We start from the raw sequence: 22,582 nt of genomic DNA, 5'->3' as shown, positions 1-22,582 counted from the left end.
TGCTCACTCACGATGGCTTGCAGGAGCAGCTCATGCAGTCTGTCCCCAGATGTCCCATGTAGAAAGCACCCCTGCTTAGCTCACCCCACGGTCAACGTTAGCACCCGGGCAGGTCAGAACCTGGTACACCTATGAGGGGCCTTATCGAGAAGCTTCCTCAGAACGGCTCCCTCTCAGGCTCCCGAGTTGGCCACACTGACTGATGCCACTTTACTGCCCCTGGAATCCTAATAGATTTTAGTATTTTATTTTCTCACAAATAGGCATGAATCTGGTAGCAAAATCAAGCTCTACAGACATGTTTCCTGTTCCCTTCCCCCTCCACAGCACCCAGTACCTGGCACCTGGCACCCAGCACCCAGCACCCAGCAGACAGTACATGGCACGCAGCAGCCAGCACCTGGCACACAGCACGCAGCACACAGTACCCGGCACCCGGCACATGGCACCCAGCAGACAGCACCCAGCACCCAGTACACAGCACCCGGCACCTGGCACCCAGCACCCAGCACCCGGCACCCGGCACCCGGCACCCAGCACCCGGCACCCAGCACCCGGCACTCAGCACCCGGCACTCAGCACCTGGCATCCAGCACCCGGCACTCAGCACCCGGCACTCAGCACCTGGCATCCAGCACCCGGCACTCAGCATGTGGCACCCAGCACCCGGCACCCAGCACCCAGCACCCAGCACCCGGCACTCAGCACCCGGCACCCAGCACCCGGCACCTGGCACACAGCACCAGCACCCAGCACCCAGCACACAGCTGCACAGATGTGTGCTTCTCTTACTCCCGGCACACAGAACTCAGTGTGCACCCAGACACACCTGGATCTTCTCCCCTTTTGCGTCTGCTTGCGTTATTACCCCTAAGATAAGATATTTCCTCCTCCCAACATTCTCACCTCACCAACCTTAAGATGAAGCTCCAGAACGGCTCCCCTTCACCCCGTCCCTCAGCACACACCCTAACATCATCTCACAGCTGATGATACAGCCTCGTGACCTCTGTTTTCTATTGACTTCTTTTTTTTTTATCATGAACTATTCTATGACGCAAATATGAATACCATATGTGAGGTAGAAAGAAAAATATACACTCGCACCCAGCTGGAGAACTAGCACAGCAGAAGCCTTTGATGCCCTGCGTGTCCCTCCTCCCTCCGCAGAGGAAGCCTGCCCTGCATCGGTGTAGATCACTCCCCACATTTTCCTTCAGGGCAGTTCCCTCCTGTCTCTGTGTAAGCAATGGTGGCTGCTGGCCAGCAGCACACGTGTGCGGTGTGCCGGGAGGGGAGGCTCAGGAGCACTCCCGGTCTTGTCGATCCTGAAGGGGCCCGGAGGCCGCTCCGGCATGTAGTCCCAAGTGCTGGCGGGCCTGCAAAGATGGCAGGGGTCTGGCCGCAGCTGGGTGTGCCCGCTATTTCAGCAAGGAAGACTTTCAGGAAAGAATATGGACTTGTCCCTTAAGGATCCCTTGTGGCTGCATGTGTAAGGGTCTCCCAGTGGACCACGGTGCCAGTCAGGAGCCACACAGGTAAGGCTGGGAGAGGTGTCAGCTGTTCACCATCTGGGAACCGGGCCCAGGTTGTGTGTGCCTCCGGGACCCCAGAGAGGAGGGAGCAGGAGGCCGTGCACAGTGTCCGCCAGCTCACGATCGGGGGCAGCACTATGTGTGTAGGCTCGGGGCCAGGCTGCCTGGGTCCGAGTGCTGGCTCTGCCTTTCACCTGCGGTGGGGCCTCGGGCACGTTGCTTAACCTCTCACGTCTCACCTTCCTGTCTGTGAAAGAATGAGGTATCGCTATATGCCAAGCCCTCAGTAAGCCCTCCATAAGCGGTAACTACCTTTTTCCCTTTTAGGATTTCCAACATGCTGTTTTGCTAAATAAGAAAAAATTGTTAAAAGCACTCTTCAGTTTCCCTGTAACATTATAAAAGAATACGCAAAAAAGAAAGGACGTGATTTCAGAATAAAGAGCAGTCCTTTGACTTGAACCATCATTTTTTGGTTCTTGGTGTCTTGTGCTAGAGATCTTTAAGTGGGGAAGTTCTGGACTTTTCTGGAAGGTGTACTCACTGAAGCTCTGAGCTAGGGACAAGGCCAAGAGAAGCTTACCGGAAGGCAGTGAGGGCTGGGAGGCGGCAGAGTGTGAGGAGTTTGAGATTAAGCACCAGACAGCTCCACGGTAGTTAAAATCCGGTCACTCCCTGTCTGTGTGGCATTGGGCTAGTTTCCTAACTTCTCTGAGCCTATTTTCTCATGTGTGAAGTTAAGATAGCACCACATGGTTTGGCTGGGAGAGTTAGCAAAACATGTCAATGTCGTTTCCCACCCTGATCTCAGCCTGTGCTTCCCCACCTTCTGGCTCCTAAGCAATAGCTCCCTGGAGAACAAAGACCTCATCTTGTCCTTCTTGGTGAGATGAGCTACACAAACCACGTGTGCACACAGCTCAACCCAGAGGCAGGGCATGAGACATAAAGTCCCTTCCTTTCACCCTCCTCCTGGTCCAACCCAGATTAGTCCTACCTCCCCAGCAGAGTAGGTGTTTATTTGGTCCTGAGCCATTTCCAGGGAAGAATTTCCTTCCAGCTCCTGGTGGGCTCAATTTCACCACATGCCAGGGGAAAGGTATCTGATGGCCCACGGGTGCTTATGGCAGTCAGGTGTGTGCTTGCCAAAACAGGGGTCTTGTGACACAAGCGATGGAAAGGGCAGAATTACCTGTAGTGTAGGATATTGCTCTGGACATCCATCAAATTACTGGGGAGCAAGATTCTGATCTGTTTCCCTATGGTCACCTTTCCTATTGGAAGTCCTTCCTAATGTCTAGCTATGGTCTTCCTTGCTGTAATAGAAACTACTCACAGCTTACAGTATGAGAATGGCTCTACCATTTCCCACATGTCTGTGGGTTTCATCTCCAAACATGTTTAGGAGGAAGGGGCAATGCAGGACACACTCGCTTTGGGGAAAAGCCTCAGAAATCCCAGCTTGCCCTGGCCGGTTTGGCTCAGCAGTTAGAGCATCAGTCTGTGGACCAGATAGTCCCAGGTTCGGTTCCCGCTAAGGGCACATACCTCGGTTGTGGTTTGTGCCCCGGTTGGAGTCGTGTGGGTGGCAGCCAGTCAATATATCTCTCTCACATCAATGTTTCTCTCTCCCTCTCTCCCCTCCCCTTCCTCCCGCTCTGTCTGAAGATGAATGCAAAATGTCCTCGGGTGAGGATTAAAAAAGAAAAAAGAAATCCCAGCTCGGGGGGCCCTCCACAGGCAGCCAGGAGTCAGTGCCAGGCCATAAACCTTTCCCTGAGTGGGTTAAACAGTCTCCTTTTCTTAGGAGAACAGACAGTCAGACCAGCAAGACTTTCCTGATACAACTGCCTCTGCTCTGACCTCACCCCAGCCTGCTCTGTGACGGCCTGCTGCTGCGTTGCATCGCTTCCTCTCCTGCCCCGATTCTAGAAAATCTCCTTTCCTGGGCCATGGCCCTGTCTGATTGGCCTTCATCTGGGCCTTTAGCTTCTTTGGTCTCTTCCCCAAATATTGGTCCCTTAGTTCTCAGAGTCTCACTCTCCTCCCGCCCCCTTCTGGTATTGAGTTCTTTCTAGCCAACACTCTGTATTTCAGGGGCTAGGTTTGAATAGAAACATCTCCTCCATGCCCATTGCTGCCATCCCCAGGAAGGATGGACCCTCTCTGTGAAGGCTCAGTGGCTCTGAACAACATGCAAGGTGGCTGCTTGCCATATCAGGGGCCCTGCCACCAGGACCCCACCGTTGAAATTGTCAGCCCATTCTCTCTAAACTAACTTTCTAGACCCCTTTTCCGGGGACTCCTGGATCTTAACTGATTTCCCCCTCTCTGCTCTTGAAAAAGTCTAGCTTTGAAATAGCTAGCACTTATTGAGTGCTGACTACAAAGCAGATACCTTGCCATGCGTCATCTCATTTAATTCTCCCAACCATCCTAAGAGGTAAGTGGTATTGTGATCCCCATTTTACAGATAAGTAAATTGAGGATTAGAATGCTTAGCCAATTTAACCAAGACCACAGAGTTTGTAAGTTCCGGAGCTGGAAGTTGGATTTGAATTACCCTGTCTATGCGCTCAGCTCCACGTTCTACTACTTCCTTGCAGTCTTTCTGAGGGTCTCCTAGCCCAGAGATTCCTTCCCGCCTCCTCACCTCTCTCTTCCTTTCCAGCCTAGAAGGGAATCCATGAAAATCAGCTGGTGCTCAGCCCTCTGTCCTTGGAGAATAAAGGGGACTCTTATATTTAAAGTTCTTTATTGATCAGTAAGTAAGAGTATCCTGTTCACCAGGATCAATTCTCATTATGAATTAGTAAATTCATACTAATATGATATATCAGTCTCTTATGAATTTGTTTCTGGTGAGTCAGCTTCCCTGGAATCAGAGGGCCTAGGGTAGCCTAATGGATCTCCAAAGCTGCAAAACTCCGGCCTTGACTTAGAACACGGTGACTGCCTGGCCAGTGTGGCTCAGTGGTTGAGCGTCAACCCATGCACCAAGAGGTCGCCAGTTCGATTCCTGGGCAGGGCACATGCCCAGGTTGTGGGCCCAGTCCCCAGTGGGGGTCATGTGGGAGGTGGCCAATCGATGTTCTTCTCATCAATGTTTCTCTCTCCTTCTTCCTTTCTCTCTCTCTCTCTCTAAAAAAAAAAAAAGCATTTAAAAATAAATAAATAAATAAAATAATAAAGAACACGGTGACTACACCAAGATCCAGACAGTCTGTGTGGGTGGTGGCACCAGGGGTGCGACTAAGGCAACACATTCAAACCGTGACAAGGAGGACATAGCCCATACTGCCACCGTGCACATGGCCCGCTCTTTGTGCGGGCCCTCATCTGAACCTCGCCAGCTTCTACCTTCAGACCCAGGATAAGTGGTTCCTCCGAGTATTTCCTCGGCTCTAACGTGGACACGATAATCCTTACCCTTGTGACCTTTAACAGGTTTGTTGTGAGGCTCAAACAGTGAGTGAAAGGATGAGAAGGAGCTTTGTAATCTGGAAAATGTTGTACACCCGTCAGTTGTTAAGGTTATGGCTGACTTTCCATGTCAGCCTCCTTCTTTTCCCATCGTTTCCATCGTGGGATTGAACAGAACCGCATCTGGGTCCAGGACCAACGCTGAAGCCTGCCAGCATGGGGGGGTACCCTGCTCCCCTGTGGCATTCCGGGGTCAGGTCGCCCGGGCTGCAGTGCCCCAACGAGAGGAGAACTGGGACAATGAGAGGAGGTACTTGTGCCAGGACAGCAGGTTATGAGTGAGGCGAGGGTTTTTTCCTTTTTAGAACTTCTTTTTGTGTTTTAACAAGAAGTAAAACAGAGAAAGAAAAAACCCAGTCACTGGCCTCACTAAGGCTTCCTTTTCTCACGTACGCTCGTATCAGCTCGAACGTTGCCTTTTCCACCTGCTCTTGGGTCTACCGTCTGCATCATATCATCATGCCCTCGTTTTGCTTCTGGATGCTCCTGGCCTCCTCATGTGTCTGTCTCATCCTTGGCCCAGGCACAATGCCTTCGTATAGAATCTCTGCCAGAGGGGCCTCGGGGATTACAGTGCCCCCTCGTGTCATAGCTGGGGACACTGAGGCACAGGGAAGGGAGCGTCTTGCCTACGTGAGGCGGTGCCAAGCACTGGCTTCATCAGGAAGCCTGACTTCTGCCTCGTTCTGCACTTCGCCAGCTGCGAGACCTTGGGCAAGGCACCTTCTCTGGGTCCCCGGTCCCCTCTGTTCAGTAAGGGGCCCTGCACGCCGTGGCTCGCTGCCAGCCAAGACATCCTCGGTTCTCCACGAACAGATGCTTCCTCTATGCTCCTGCTGGCACCTGTCCTTGCTGGAGACAACACCACATGCCAGTCTCCCTCAGACACAGCTGTCTTTCCCATTTTGCTTTTTAATTGTCACAAAAAGAAATCTCGGAGAAACCTCCTTTCTTCGGCCATTCCAAGGCCTGGCAAAGGCAGTCAAGTCTTTAAGACGGCCTGGTCTGATTAAATCTCTCTTGCCATAGATCAAGATTATTTCCTCTTTTTTCATTCTACAAAACAAATTTAAAAGCCTTTTTGTCATACATCAGAAACACTTATTGGAATTAGAAGTTCCTTTCATGGTCATAGTATTGGTTGGAAGATAAATGAATAAGTAAAGATGCCCTTTCAGAGGAGAAAGACCAAATCAAACCAGAAAAGCACAGGAGACAGTGAGGTTAGAACAACCTCTCGGCCTGAAAAGAGAGATGACTCTTTCTGTTTCCCAGAAAGCTGTTCAAACTCTGCATTAATGAAGGCTGACGGAACAGACAGCCAGACAGTCCTTGTGGTACATTTCATTTTGTTGTTCTGGGACTATTATTTTTATTTATGTTTATTTCTTTTTGTTGTTGTTAATCCTCACTTGAGGATAATTTTTTTTTTTTTTTTAGAGAGATTGGAAGGAAGGGAGGGAGAGAGGGAGAGAGAAACATCGATGTGCAAGAGATACATACACTGGTTGCCTCCCGCACAACCCCAACCAGGGCTATGGATCGAACTGCAGCCCAGGTACATGCCCTTGACTGGGAATCGAACCCAAGACCCTTCAGTCCATGGGCCAATGCTCTAACCTCTGAGCCAAACCAGCCAGGGTAGTTATGTTTGTTTCTTAAATAATAAAGCCTAGAGCTTTTTATACCGATAAATGTTGTCTTGGTCATCTCTCTCTTCAGTTTCGTTGCTGTGTTTACCTAATGTGCCTGGAGTCCGAAACAGCCTCACTCGTGCCCAAGGTGGAGGGGCAGGAAAGAAAGTCTTGGCCTTCTCAGTCCTTGACCTACAAGCCAAGTGCTTGCAAGGAACTCACTCTACACGGCCTGCTTCCTGTGGCTGGGGCAGCGGGGCCAGCCGTTCCCTCCCCCGCCACACTCCACTTCCTCTGCTTAAAAACATCTCCCTTTGGTTATTTTAATCCAGTGAAGAAGCTGCAACAGGTTGAAATCCTCGCTCTGCCATTTACCAGACACAGGGACCTTGGATGAGTCATTCATTACCTCTGATCCTCAGTTTCTTTGTTTCTTCCGTGGGAATAATAACAGCAATGTTTTATCAGGTTTTAGTGAGAAATAATACTTGTGCAGCACATAACAAGTGCTCAATAAATGACAGTAGTATTCTCTCTCTCTCATGGGTGGGGGACACAAAACACAAACACCGGGTGAGGGGAGTCTCTGCTCATCTGTAAATGCCGCCCACAGGAAGCGGTCCGTCCTAACCAGCAGCCCTTGGAAGGCGGGCCCAGCCTGGCTTCCCTCACACGGCGCAGCCCCACGGTTTCCTAAGTACCCTCTGGTGACAACCGAGGCCTCATGAAGAGCCCAGTCATAGAGGATGACTCAAGGCCTGGGAGGGACAATACACAAGGAAATTGGTCTGGACAAACACTTGACTCCAAACATGAGTTTTACATCCCAGCTGAGCAAAGTCTTCTGAACAGAAAGCCAAACATCATGACAGGACAGAGTTTCCCTAAGACTTTCTGGAAGTAGGGGCGGTACCCACGGGGAGGTGTCACAGTATTTTGAGATCTCCGCTGTTTTTGTGCCTACAAGTCTGGCAGGGAAGGCACAGGTGGAGCAAAAACACGGAGAGGTCAAGCGACAGCCACGCGGTTCCCTGGGGGACAGATTTCACTAGCTCTCGGATCAGATTCTTCTGCCATCGTGCTGTGGTCACCCTTAGGAAAGGAGCCCAGCCAAGGTGGATTAACTACACGAGATCCTCAGAAGACTGGTGAGCAAATCTGCTCAAAAAGCCCAAATAAGAAGGAGCAGCCCCTTCCTTACCCCTACTGTGTCCCACATTGGACAGAGTCCTCAGTCCCCAGAGTCCCACGTGGGCCACGCAGGCAGGACGCTCCACTCCAGGGAAGGGCGTGGGAATTTTTTACAGCCTAGGGTCAGGTCACATGATCCCAATGCTTGCAAAGGCCTCTGGGAACTAACCACTGGACTCTGAAGGAGATCAGACAACTTGCCTTTAGCCTCTCCCCACCCCCACCCCGGGCCTGTGAGGGAAGCTGAGGCTTTTCTGTGCCTCTCCAGGGACTGGGAGGACACAGTTCTGCAGCCCCAGAGTGACCTCTCCCCCTTCCATCTGGGGGTGGGCAGGTTTCCCAGCAGCCTCTGAGCCTCAGATGTGACAAATGGAGTAGCACTGACACCGAAGCTCCCAAGCCCAGCAGTTTGAAGACTAAACTGTATTGATTGAGAATTTAATTGCTCCATAAAGGCTGAGTAAACACTGGCTGTCCATTGATCATACCTCAAGCCAGCTGGGGAGAGAAGGCTCCTGGACACACAGGACAGCCAGCCATTCCTAGAAGGGTGTCCCTTCCTCAGGGGCCCGCAGCCTCTGCCGCACACACTCTGCAGGCTGGTTAGCAGGTGACAGCCAAGGGGTGGTGGCTCCAGGAGGTGTGGTCAGGGAAAGAGGCTCTCTCAAGGCATGCAGTGGGAAATGCAGGCTACAAAGCCTTGTTTTTCTAATGGGGGGAAATGTGAAACCCAATGCATAAAAAAGTAAAGCCCCAGAAGGTTGCACACAAATATACTGACAGTGGTTCACTCTATATGACTGGATTTAATTTTTATCCTTTATATTCCTGTGTTTTCCACATTTCCAACAACTAGCAAGTGTAACGTATAATCAGAGAAAATAAATGTTATTTAAGATTAAATGAAATGTCTCCAAGAATTTCTCCTATGCTATTACCTATAAAAAATCCTAGCAACAGCTCCGTGGAAAGAGGTTGCTTCTGCAGCTGGACCTGGGCTCACCTCCCAGCTCCAGAGTGACTCGCAGAGGTCCCTCAACACCAAACTTCTCTCCATCCAGATTCCTATCTGTAAATGGGAGTAGCAGCCACCTCACAGAATTAAGTGAGAGAAAATACTGAGAGTGCAACATCCCTGGCATGTTCAAAAAATAGTGTGTTCAGTACATGTTAGTGTCTCCGCCATGCCGGAGTAGGGCCTACTGCGGGTGGGTCAGTTCCGTTTGCTAGGGCCCAGGGTGCCCCCCATCCCTGACCCTATTCCCTCCTCTTCCCCAGGGCTTGGTGTCATTCTGTGTCCTCCCTAGCACCTCCTCTTTCTGACCCCCCAGCCTCCTGTCATTACCCTAATAGAAGCCAATCTTCCTCATCTTGCCCCATTGCCACCCACGGAAACAAGTGGGTTAGATGCTGGGAGGCAGCTGGCCAGCTTCAGGGTCATTGTTCCGAATGTCACCGAGAGCCTGAGAGGGAGGGGAGCTGTGGGATAGAAAGTAGGGCTGCAATTACTAGCCTATTCAGCTCCCCAGAATAAAGCCCTGCCGTCAGCTAGCAGCGAGGAGGAGGGGGAGGGGAGGAAAGAGCCTGGCACGACTTGCTGCCCCCTGGCTGGCTCCAGGCCCACTCCCCCAGTTCTCACCTGAGGGCCTTCTACCCTGGTAAGCACAGGCAGTTTGCCTAGGGGTGTGTGAACCTAAGCACAATGGAGCCCATGATAACTCTGCCAGCCCATAACTGTTCCACTGGACCCCAGTCCCTGACGCTTACCACTGAGCCTCCCTCTCACAGACTCGCAGCTTCCAGACTTGCTCAACTTCGGGTCTTCCCACTTCTGGGACATCACTTCCTGGCAGGGTCCAGGTCCCAAGATAGATTTCTCTTGGCCCCATCCCCCAAAGGCTGTTCTGCTGGGGAAGGCAGCTAGCACACACAAACGAGGCTAGAGCTCCCTACTCCCTGGGAAGGGCTGAGGTCTCTGGCCTGGGCCTCTCCCCGGGGCCCAGGGTTTGCCTCAGGCTGCAGCAGTAGCAGCTCCTGCCCACCTGACCAGCTGCCACTACACCCCCAGGGGATGAGCCCAGTGGCAAAAGGAAAGGGGCTCTTGCTAAGCCCCACTGCTTGGGGTGGGGCAGGGAGGGGACACACCCCTCAAACTTGTGCTGACCTTGGTCACCACTGGCTTCAGGGTACAGAGGAAGAAGGTGAGAGGGCCTCTGTGGATCACATAAGAAGGACTCCAAAGACCCTGAGATCTGATGACCGGCTGGATTCCTTACTGGAGTCTCCTGCAGGACTCAACTGGCTTATTCCTACAAATGCTCAGAGGAGGCTGGTTCAGCGGGAGGCTGGCCGAGCTGGTGGGAAAGCAGACTGGCCGGCGGGGAGCAGCCTGGCTTGCCTTAGGGCTCTATGACCCACCCGCCCTGGGCTGGCCCCGCCTGCTTTCTGACCTCGACTTTCCTGTAGAGAAACTCACGGGCGAGGTTCAAGCTACATCGGAGGTGGGACACCTGCTAAGGGCAGGGGTTAAGGGCTGTGAAGGAGTCATGGAGAGGGTGGGAGCAGGGATGCTGGGAGTCTGATGGGAGAATATTTATCTCAGGAGGGAATTCCTGCAAGAATCCAAGAACAGACAGACCGACTGACACACACACTGTCAGAAAACATCTAGACAGCCTCCTCCCCAAGAGGCCGAGACACTGCCATCAGAGAGACAGACAGACAGTGATACAGACAGAAACACACTCTAGAGACTACAAACCCAACAGACAGGAATAACTGGGAACAGAGACAGACAACAGCTGGACCAACATGGGGGCCAGTCTCCCTGCCCCACCCAGGGCGGGGCGGCAGCAGGCAGCTCTTCCAGGAGCCAAAGGTCCAGAAAACCTTCCGCCTTCCGCCCCCCTCCCTAGAGCACCTCTGCCCCAAACTTGGGGCCTGCCCTTCAAGGGAACTGAGAGACTAGGTTTCCTACCATCCCACCCCTAGTCTTGGAAAAGAACCCTATTCCCTTGGAGCCCAGGCTCCATGAGGGGCAGCACCCCTCCCTGCCCCCACGTATACCGGCCTCTCTCCCACCCCTCCCCCAGGAGCCAGGCTGCAGGCGGGCCAGCCAGGCAGAGGAGCACCAGCACAGGGAAGCGTGGGAGGGGAGAATGTGACACAGAGCAAGGACCGAGGAAAACCCGAGGGACAATGTCTGCTGCTGGGGCCCCCAGGACTGGCTGCGGGAGGGTCTGATGTTACCCGCCCATGCCTGGCGCTGGGGCAGCAGCAATTAACCGTCCACTGAACTGACTGTCCTCCTGCCAGGGAGGACATTTTTAGGAAGAAGACCGGCCATGTGTCTGAACAGTGACAGCTCAGGGGAGGGGCCAGGGCCCTACCTCTTTCCTCCCAGACCACCTGGCACCACCCCACTCTCTGACCTCTCTCCTCCCTCCCACTTTCTCACGCTCCCATTTCTCTCCTTCCTTCCAGTTTCCAGTGAGCCATTTTCAGCGTGGAGGCATCGTGATGCCCCACGATGTGGGGAGCTCCTCAAGGATCCAAGTGGCCTCACCTGTCCTTACGTCCCGGCACGGAACTTGGCACAGAGACCACCCAGGGCATCGCACAGAGCCTGGTCCTTCCCTTTGCCTTCCCTCCTCCAACCTGGTTGCCGCAGGGAACAACCATGCCTCCCGCCGCCCTGGCTGGAAGGATCTGCATGTGTCATTGTGGCCCAACGGCCACAGGTCCCTCCTCAGGGTCCTGCCCAACCTCCTTGGACTCCCCTTGAAGGGAAATGAGTAGTGACGCCTTTCAGAGAGTCGTTTTCTGTCCTCAAGTTCAAAAGCCATCATTTCGGATTATTATCTAGCTATTTCCCAAGGAAGAAAGGGAACGCGTGGAGTTACTAAATCTGAAACCTGCAAGTGGCGAGCAGGGAGTGGAGCGGCCTGGGCGTGCACCTGGGTGGCCCCTGGTGCTCACTGGCTGTGTGACAGTGGGCAAGCCCCTGAGTGCCGCACACCTCACTCAGCGCTCACTTCAGACCGGATCACAACACCTGCCGGGGCTTGTTTTCCTAAGCAGGTGAGAGGCTCAGTGAGGTTACTTGTAGATGCTATTTCCTAGATAGCCCAACCCCTTCCTCCTACAGGTAAGGACAGAGGCCCAGGGGAGTGAAAGAATTTGCCCAAATTCATTCCAACAACAGGAGACTGTAGACGGGGCGAATTTTTGTCCAGAATGGAAAGGTCATGATTCCGAGTGAAGTCAAGAATGAGAGAAGTGTGCAGAACTGTGAGATGGAGAAACTGGTGCAAAAGAGAAGAAAGCTATGTACTAAGGGGCAGGGGCAGACAGCAGACAGGTCAGGGTGAGAGGGAGCAGAAGCTGATGTGGGAGGGGACGGGGAGTGGAGGAGCAGAAGGGCGGCCAGGTGGATGAAGGTGCGAGCAGAGAGGAGGAAGCAGGATGGAGAGCGGACATGGAAGGAGACAGGAAGAAAGAGGGCAGAGGGATAACCCAAAACAAGACGCAGGGCAAAGCCTGGGCCAGTGACACCAAGCCTTGACCTGCAATATTCCCTTCCTTCCCAGGTTGTCAGCTAACTCAGCGAAGGCTGAAACATCCCAGAAATGAAAGTCAGTCACCTTGGCTCATTTATGGAAGGAGAAAGATTCAGAAGAAAAATGTAAAAATTTGATATAAGAGGAAAGACGGGCATTCTCATTGGTTGAGCAACCACTGAGGGCCAGGCAGCCCATTGTGTTCGGTATATCCCGTCACATCCATTTCCCTTGATGTTTGAAAGTGTATTTTATATCGGTCGTTTTGAGGGGAGGGTGTAGGATTGGGATTTGAACAAAAGGGCCTAATGACCTCAAAAGTTGGGAATGGCTCATCTGGGGCCCAGAGGAGGCAAAGAGAAATGGCAGTATAAGGATGGAGGTACAAACAGGCAACAAACAAACAGAAGCACAAGACTCCAGAGGAAGAGGCCAGATGGTGCAGTGGTGCGTGCTTTGCACCGAGGGGAAGGGCGGTGGGGGTGGGGAGGGGAGAACCATCCACCAGTGAGTCCCACCTTTGGGAGGCCAGGTCAGCACAGGAGGGCTTCTGCTCGGCATCGGCGGCAGGGCAGCAGAACTGATGCAGCACAGTCTCATTCCTGGGGGCAGAGCAGAGGAAGACGGTCAGAGCTTGGCGGGACAGGCTGGGCCCTGCTCGGCTCCCTGACATCCCTGAAACCTTACGCCTGAGTCACTGAGGTCGCCAACACAGCTCCAGGGAAGGAGGTGCAGCGTGCATTCTCCGTCATCGAGGCCTCCTCAGCCACCCATTCGGCCCAGTTCCAACACCACCTCCTGCTTGCCGTCCCCCTGACCTGTCAACAGAACTCTTCCTCCTTCTGCACCTCATCCCCTCAGTAGGCTCCTCCAGAGCCATTTATTCCCTGTGTCTTTTATCACTATCACAGTTCTTTATAACCCTGTTCCCCACTGAGGTCCCGCAAGGCGGAACTAGGTCTGTCCACCTGAGATGCACAGAATGGCAGGCAGTCAACGTTTTAAAGCTGATCACATGCAAAGGTACAAAGCACTCCCACAGAGACGTCAGTGTTGCCAGCTGAAAAGCCAAGGTTGCGCTTGATGGATTTGTTTGACGCGGACGAAAGAGCCGATCCAGGAAGCAGAGATCCGGATGCCAGGGCCAGCTGGCCAGCTGTGTGGTACCCAGTTCACCTCTTCCGGGTCTCGGTTTATTCACAGATGAAATGAGGGAGTTGAACTTGAGAAGTGGTTCTCAACCCCATCTGCTTATTAGAATCACCAGGAGATCTGAAAATCTGCCCCTGCCTCCGCCCTGCCCACAAGGGCTGATTCACTTAGTCTGGCCTGGCTCGGGGGCACCGGGACTTTTTATAAGCTCTTAGGTGATTCTAAAGGCATTGAGAGCAATTAGACTACATAATTTCCAAGGTCCCTTCCACCTCTAAAATGCTGCGATTCTAATATCCACTTGGAGCCAACTTGGGATTTAGTATTGAAATTACTTTTTCATAAGTAATGCTGCCCATGGCCTTCTCTCTCTTAGCAAGCAGTCTGTGCTGGGCTTATGGAGGCAGAGTACAGACCTGTCAGACCTGGCAGGGCCCCCCGAGATCACCTGAAAGGGATTTTTTAACTTCTTTAGCTTCAGAACACTTTTTCCAAACCCGGTCTTTACTGGCAGCTGCTGAATTTGGCTATCGTCATGGGGGGAAAAAATTACATTGAAGCCTACCTTAATTTGACAAAAATAAATTCCAGAGAGATTGCATGTTTAAATGAGAAAAATAAAACAAGAGGAAATAAAGAAGGAAACTTAGGAATATAGCCTATGGGTTAAGGAGACTTCCAACAAAACAGGAAACTGAAAAGCCAGTAAGAAAAAGGCAAACATATCACTACACAAAAGGAAAACATCTAGTATGAAAAAAAGATACCCTATTAAATCAAAAGACAAATGACAAAATGGGAAAATATATTTGCAATACATATGACAGAAGGCATGTTAATATCCCACTTTGAACTCCCACAAATTCAGAGTGTAAAGACAAGCCCAGTACAAAAATGGGCAAAGGACAGGAATCCTAGCTGACACAAGAAGAAATCAAAGAGCCGACAAATACATGGAAAGATGCTCCCCCTATAGTAAGCAGGCAAGTGAAAATCAAAGCAACCATCCAGCCTAGCAAACATTAAAAAGACTAGTAAGTACAAGTGTGGGTGAGGATGTGGGACGAGAGGTGCCCTCCTGGTCCATTATCTGTGCAGATGTGAATTTTTACAGCTGTGTTTGGAAATTAAAAAGAACACACGTTGCCCTGGCCAATTTGGCTCAGCAGTTAGAGCCTCAGCCTGTGGACCAAAGAGTCATGGGTTCGATTCCAGCCAAGGGCACGTACCTCGGTTGCAAGCCGTCCCCGGCCCGTGGGGTCATGCAGGAGGCAGCCACTCGATGTGTCCCTTTCATGTCCATGTTTCTCTCTTTCTTTCTTTCTGTTCCTCTCTCTCCCTCCCACTCTATCTGAACAAAAATGGAAAAATGTCCTCTGAGGATAAAAAACAAACAAACAAACAAAAACACAGGTCTTCTCACTCAGCAATCCTACCTCTGGAATTTTATACCCTAGATATGCAAGTACCTGTTCATAAGGGCATTTGTACAAAATGTGTGGCAGTCTTATTTCTACTGGGGAAAAACAAAACAAAACAGCCAGAAATAACCTGAGTCCTAATTGATCAGGGAATAGTTGAGTAAACTGTGATAGCTTCATCTATACCATAGAACTATGTGTTATATCTCTACATGGGTTACACGCTGTATCTCCACATGAAACTGTGTGTTATATCTCTACGTGGGCTACACGCTGTATCTCCACGTGGAACTATGTGCTATAGCTCCTGGCTTGCTTTGATTTCCACAATATATAGCTAAATGAGAAATGTATATAGTTTTGTAAAATAAATATTAACTCCTTTCCCCAAAGGCAAATTCTATGCATTGTACTCTATTCATATATAAGTGCATACATAACTAAGCTACTAACATTGGATACCTCAGCAAGATTAGAATAGGGAAAAGGGGGAGTAAGTAAAAAAAGGGAAAGGAAAAAATGTTGTAATGTTAACTGAAAATGTTAAATATCAATTCTTGCTATTACTGTATTTACAATACATTAAAATTGAATGTGTATGGACAAGAACTCGAAAGTGTCAGGAACCAACATAAATATTAATGTCATTTCGGGATGGATCATGGGCAGTTTTTATGTTGGACTTTTATTCATTTAATGGATTATTAATTATAGATTATGTATAATCTATAGATTATAGATTAATATTTAATGCAACTAATATAGCTTTTTAAAAGAGCAATAAGGCAAATAATTGAATCTGACCCCTCATTTTACAGTTGAGAAGGCGGAGGCCTAAAACTAAGGAAGTGTTTTGTTTAGAGTTGTTCCCTGACTAAAGTCCAGTCTTCTGGTTACCCCAGTGTCCCCACCCAGCCCTGGTGTTTTGGGGCAAATCAGAGCCATTAGAGAATTGTCTTGTGACACGCCCAAGGGCTGCCTGGCATGAGCAGAAAGGGAAGAGGAAGAAGGAGACACGGCAGATTGGCTCAGAGCCCAAACAATGGAAGGGCAGGGAGACCCGAGTCTGTCAACAAAGCAGAGAACCTAGCCCTCCAGCCCAGTTCCTACCACCAAGTGCACCTGTGCCCCAGCGCAGGTCCAGAAGTCTGGCACAGCCGGTGAGAGCCCAGGCAAAGAGGCGCAGCCTGCTCACCACCCACGCCACTCACAGTCCAGGAAAGATAGTGCCCGACACAGTCACAGGCTGCGGGAGCCTGCCGCTTCCCAGGGGATCCTCCCAGGGCTGGGAGCTGCTCCTCGGACCAGCCGCCGAGCCGGACTCCATGGCTTTCCCAACTCAGCTGCGCTGGCCCACGCGGAGAGTGACATAAGCCTGGTGTCCCCAAGTACTTCCACGCCTGAGGCTTGGGATGGCAGTGCTACTGGGTTGTACTCTCTCTGGGGGTTCCTGCTGATGGGGTCCCTCAGTATAGCCCAGCTGCGAGGGGAAGCTTGCCTTCAGCCCTTCTCCAGTTTCTCGTCTATCTACCTCCTGCCCCGTGGGCCTCCTAAGCTGGAGCCAGGGGCTCCCCATCAGAACCTCCCTTCTTGCCTTCTCTTGGGGTTCATTTCATGATTAATTATAAGTCCTGTCCTGCCTGCCTCTGACCAGTCTGGCCACCTCTCCGGCTCAAGGTCATGGTCCAAATGCCCTGACCTGGGCAAGTCTTAGCTTAAGTTAGCTGAATGTTGCTTTCAGCCTCCCAGACTTCGTAAACCCTCCACCCCAAAGGAGAATTCTAACAAAGGGACCCAAAGAATTAATTACCGTTAAAAATAAAATTGGAGCCCTGGCCGGTTTGGTTCAGTGGTTAGAGCACCGGCCTGCAAACCAAAGGATCTTGGGATCGATTCCAGTTAAAAGCATAAATCTGGGTTGCAGGTTCGATCCTCGTCCCTGGTCAGGGTCGTGCAAGAGGCAGCCAATTGATGTGTCTCTCTCATATAGATGTTTCTCTCTCTCTCTCCTCCCTCCCTTCCACTCTATCTAAAATATCAATGGAAAAATATCCTTGAGTGATGATTAACAAAACAACAAAAACAATAAAATTGGACCCTTGGCTAGTGTGGCTCAGTGGTTGGAGCATCATCCCATGCACTGAAAGATTGCTGGTTGGATTCTAGGTCAGGGCACATACCTAGGTTGCGGGTTCCATCCCTGGTGGGGGAATGTATGGGAGGTACCCATTGATGTTTCTCTCTTTCTCTCTCTCTTCCCTTCTCTCCAAAATCAGTAAAACATATCCTCAGGTGAGAATTTAAAAAAATAATAAAGATAAAATAAATAAAGTTGGAGATGTGATGAGAAGAGCAACTTAACTCTATGATATTCTTTCCCAAAGCCTATAAGCCCAGTCTAACCGTGAGAAAAACATCAGACCAACCCAAATTGAGGACATCCTACAAAATATCTGACCAGTACTCCTCAAAACTGTTAAGGTCGTGAAAACCGAAAAGAGCTACAAACTGTCACAGCCCAGAGAAAAATAAGGAGACATGACAACTGTCATGTGGGAATCCTGGAACAGGGAGAGGTTATTAGTGGAAAACTAATAAATACGAATCAAGTCTAGAGTTTGTAAGTAGATAGATAGATAGATAGATGATAAAGTTGAGGTAGCAAAATGCTAATAATTGTATTTTAGCACTTTATAGTGTTTATCACATGGCATATAGTATTCTATTTTTTTTTTTTATCCTCACCCGAGGACATTTTTCCATTTTTTGTACAGATAGAGTGGGAGGGAGAGAGAGGAAGAGATAGAGAGAGAGAGAAACATCGACGTGAAAGGGACACATCGAGTGGCTGCCACCCGCACGACCAACCAGGGCCGGGGACAAACTGCAACCGAGGTACGTGCCCTTAGCGGGAACCGAACCCGGGTCTCTCCGGACCGCAGGCCGACGCTCTAACCACTGAGCCAAACCGGCCAGGGCGGCACATAGTATTCTAAACACTTTCCGTGTATTAACTTGTTCATTCTCACAAAACAGCCAACAAAATGTTCTCATTATTCTACAGATGAGAAAACTGAGGCATAGTGAGTTTGTGACCCACTGATGAAATCAGGCATCAACATATGCTTCATTTCTTATGACAACTCCTATGGTATGTTTTATTTTGTTTTTACAAGTGAGAAAAACGAAGACTCAGTGGAGGTAAGTGACTTGCCCAAGGTCACATAGCTGATTAGTAGCAGCCTAAACCCCAGTCAGGCTTTGCAATCACATAGCCCTCAGCTCACCCCGAGTATGAGACTGGGAAGGGCCTTCTCAGAGCCACCACTTGGCACAGTTCTGGGAGCATTATCCCCATTGTAGGCTGTGGGGCTCATAGCCTAAGGCTGTGGCCCTCGGTTCTGGAGCTGGAAGGTCCCCAAGGAATTTGCCAATGGAAGAGGCCCTCTGGAGAAGGAATATTACCCATTCTGAGTCCTTGGTTCTTGAAATTCCAAAGGAGGGAAGTTTGTGGTCTCCAGGCTAAACGTTTATTTCTTGGATTTTTAATTCCAGGGCCCATGACTTTAGGCAGAATTCAGCTCTTCCTGGTTTTAGCGATCTCAAGTGCCCCCAACTGATGAGTCTTGATGGGGCAGCTGGATTGTAGGTGGATGTAGTGAAACCAAAATGCGTGGCTGTCTGGACCCAGAATGAGGACAGTGGGGTGTGGCCGGTCCCTGGTCACGCTGGGGGCGGGCTGGGGAGGAGAGGAGCGAAGCCAGGAGCAGCTGGCTGGGCAATTTCAGGCATCACCCAAGCAAGATGGGGTTAGGGTCCTCAGAGAAGGCAATGTGGACCTGCAGGCAGAGGGGAACCTCGGGCTCAGCCCCAAAGGGCCCTGTTTCTTCACTAGGAAGCGGAGAAGAGAGCGGGGTGCTGCGGGAGACCTGCGGGCGCTGGTGGGCGGAGGGGAAGAAGACAAGGGCTGGGAGGAGCCGAGGAAGCTCCGCTGGCCCGTAGGAGACTATGGGGCTGCACACCTGTACCTCCCGAGTGTATTTTGTCTGAGACTCTGGGTTCCACTGCAAGGCCATGGGAATAGCTGAGTCGTTTAGAGGAAGTGGTGATGTGTGCAGTCCTGCAGTGGGTGAAGCCGGCAGAGGGATGGAGAAGGGGATTCCCAGGAGGAAATCAAAGGGGAAAAGCCAGGGACCCAGTGGGGCAACTTTGAAGAAAAAAAATCCCTCCTCTTCACCAAGTAGAAGACAGCAGATCTAACCACCAGTCTTTCAAAGGAAGTAGTCAGGGAACATCTCTGAAGGTGCTGTCTTGAGTTCCAGAAAAAGGGAGAAATCGCCTGGCCGGTGTGTCTCAGTGGTTGAGCATTGACCCATAAACCTAGAGGTCGCCAGTTGACATTCAATAATATTTTATATTAGTTTCAGATGTACAGTAAAGTGGCTGGACAATCATATACTTTACAAAGTGACCCCCCAATATTTCAGCTATCCACATGGCACCATATATGGTTATTAGAATATTATTGACTGTGCTATACTTGACCTCCCCATGACTATTTTGTAAGTACCAATTTGTACTTCTTAATTAATCCCTTCACCTTTTTTACCCAACGCCCCTCCCCCCTCTGGCAACCATCAGTCTGTTCTCTGTACCTATGAGTCTGTTTCTGTTTTGTTTGTTTGTTTACTTTGTTCTTTAGATTCCAAATATAAGTGAACTAATATGGTCTTTCTCTGGCTTATTTTACTTAGCATAATACCCTCTAGGTCCATCCATGCTATTGCAAATGGTACGATTTCATTCTTTTTTATGGCTGAGTAATATTCCATTATATATATATAAATATAATATATATATATATATATATATATATATATATATAATCACAGCTTTTTTGCCTACTTGTCTGTTGATCTGTTGATGTGCACTCGGGTTGCTTCCATATCTTGGCTATTGTGAATAATGCTGCAATGAACATAGGGCCGCATATATCCCAAGAAAAATAAATAATTCTTAAAACACACTAATAAAAAGACAAAACCTTTATAGAAAAATGTACAGAAGATTTGAACAGATACCAAAACAATATACTAATGATATTATTAGTCATTAGGGAAATACAAATTAAAACCACAAGATACCACCACAGCCAGGTGGCTCAGTTGGTTGGAGCATCAACCCATATACCAAAAAAGGTTGCAGTTCCAATCCCTGGTCAGGTGTGTATGGGAGGCAGCCGATCCATGTTTCTCTCTCTCCCTTCCTCTAGCTCTAAAATCAATAAACATATCCTTGGGTGACAATTTATTAAAAAAACACAAGATACCACTTAGAATGACTAAATTTTTAAAAATCTGACAATACTAAAAAAGGTGTAGAGTACTCTCGTATGCTTCTGGTGGGAACGTAAAATGGTGCAGTCCTTTGGAAAGCAATCTGGCAGTTCCTTATAAAGTTAAACACACATTTGCAGTATGTCCCTGCAATGGCATTGATAGATATTTACCCAAGATAAATAAAAACGTATATTGACATAAAACTATTCATAGCCGCAAATGTTCGTAGCAGTAAAAAACCAGCAACACTACACATATATATGGTCAATTGATCTTTGACAATGGTGCCAAGAATGCACAATGAGGAAAAAATCATCTTTTCAACAATGTTGTTGGGAAAACTGGATATTCACAAGCAAAAGAATGAATTTGAGCCCATATCTTACTATACACAAAGATCAATTCAAAATGAATCAAAGACTTAAACACAAGACCTGAAACTGCAAAAATCTTAGAAGAAACCAGGGAGGAAAAGTTTTATGACACTGGTCTCAGCAATGGTCTCGGGGGACGTGATGCCCAACGCACAGGCAACAGAAGCAAACATAGACAGGTGGCACTACATCAAACTAAAAAGCTCCCACAGAGCAAAGGAATCATCAACAAAGTGAAAAAAGTCAACCAATAAAATGGGAGCAAATATTTCCAAACCATATATCAGATGAGGGGTTAGTTTCCAAAGTATATAAGGAACTCCCACAACTCAAGAGCAAAAAAAAATTAATAACTCAATTAAAAATGACATAAAGACTTAAGTAAACATTTCTTCAAAAAAAGGTATACAGATGGTCAATGGGTGTATGAAACGAACCTCAAAGTCACTACTCATCAGGGTAATGCAAATCAAAACCATGATGAGATTCTACCTCATACTTGTTAGGATGGCTATTATGAAAAACAAAACAAAAGGCAACAAGTGTTGGCAAGGATGTGGAGAAATCAGAACCCTTATACACTGTTGATGGAAATGCAAAATGGTGCTATGGAAGACAATATGGAAGTTCCTCAGAAATTAAAAATAGAACTACCATATGATCCAGAAATCCCACTTCTCAATATGTATCCAAAGAATTGAAATCAGCACCCCGAAGAAATATTAGCATCCCAATATCATTAGCACTATTTACAATAGGCAAGATTCACAAACAACCTTAATTGGTGAATGAATGAGTTAATAAAGAAAATGTAGCTTTGGGTGGTTTGGCTCAGCAGTTAGAGAGTTGGCCTGCGGACCGAAGAGTTGCAGGTTTGATTCTGGTCAAGGGCATGTACCTGGGTTGCAGGTTGGATTCCTGGTCCCAGTCAAGGTCATTTGGGAGGCAACCAATCCATGTCGCTCTCACATTGATGTTTCTCTCTCTCTCTCCCTACCTCCCACTCTCTCTAAAATCAATGGGAAAATGTCCTTGGGAGAGGATTAACAACAACAAAAAATGTATATGCATACAATGGAATATTATTTAGCCTTAAAAACTGAAATCCTGCAGTATGTCACCATATGAATAAAATTTGAAGACATCCTAAGAAAAATAAGCCAGTCACAGAAGAACAAACACTACATCATCCCACTTACATGAGGTATCTAACACAGTCATACTCATAGAATCAAAGACTGGTATGGTGGTTACCAGGGGCTGGGGGAGAGGGGGAGTGGAGAACTGCTAACCAGTGGGCAGCTACGCAAGACAAAGAAGTTTGGAGATCTGTTGTACAACACTGTGCCTGTAGCAATACTGTATTGCACACTTAAAAATGTGTTAAGAAGGAAGATCTTGTGTCAAGTGGTCTTACCACAATAAAACAAAATAAAATTTAAAAGTTAAACATCAATGTTTTGGATTGAATATTTGTTTCTTGAGATGTATGACTAAAGTGAGTGGTTCCCCTTTGTGAGCACCTGAGCCCTGCCAGGAGAGTAGGGGTGGGGGGGGCTGGTTCAGTGTTAATTCAAGGGGTGCACAAATACATAGGCACACCGAGCATCGTCTGTAAATTAAATAGATGATATATCCTGCACACATCTGGATGGTGTGTTCTAAATGTATGTAGAGGAGTTATTATCAACAAAATAAAGATCCACGTTATAGAACAACAGTAACCTAAATACCCATTAACCAGTAAATGGAAAAACAAATTGTAGTACAGCTATACAATGGAATACTAGTGAGCACTAAAAAGGGATGAGCTTACTCATACATGCACCAACGTGGATGAATTTCAAAAGCGTTATACTAAGTGAAGGAAGCTAGACACAAAAGCCTACACACT

At 48.9% G+C, this 22,582-nt stretch overlaps 1 protein-coding gene across 3 annotated transcripts in view; it reads right to left on the bottom strand.

Moving 5' to 3' along the window:
- Positions 1 to 22,582, bottom strand: part of IQSEC3 (IQ motif and Sec7 domain ArfGEF 3) — a 105,963-nt gene that overhangs the window by 57,835 nt on the left and 25,546 nt on the right. For 2 of the 3 annotated variants that reach the window (XM_036252850.1, XM_036252849.1), the window contains exon 1: positions 12,921 to 12,980. Coding sequence is in view for 1 of the 3 variants with exons in the window: in XM_036252848.1 (XP_036108741.1) it covers positions 12,921 to 13,004 (84 nt within the window). In the remaining 2 variants the exon portion in view is untranslated. Of the gene's footprint in view, positions 1 to 12,920; positions 13,005 to 22,582 lie in introns of those variants that run through there. The other variant, XM_036252848.1, reaches the window with a different exon arrangement.

This window comes from Molossus molossus, unplaced genomic scaffold, assembly GCF_014108415.1.
Source record: "Molossus molossus isolate mMolMol1 unplaced genomic scaffold, mMolMol1.p scaffold_m16_p_10, whole genome shotgun sequence".
Lineage (NCBI taxonomy): Eukaryota > Metazoa > Chordata > Mammalia > Chiroptera > Molossidae > Molossus > Molossus molossus.
Note: the sequence above shows the minus strand (reverse complement) of the source record. Positions and strands in the feature narration are given on the sequence as shown.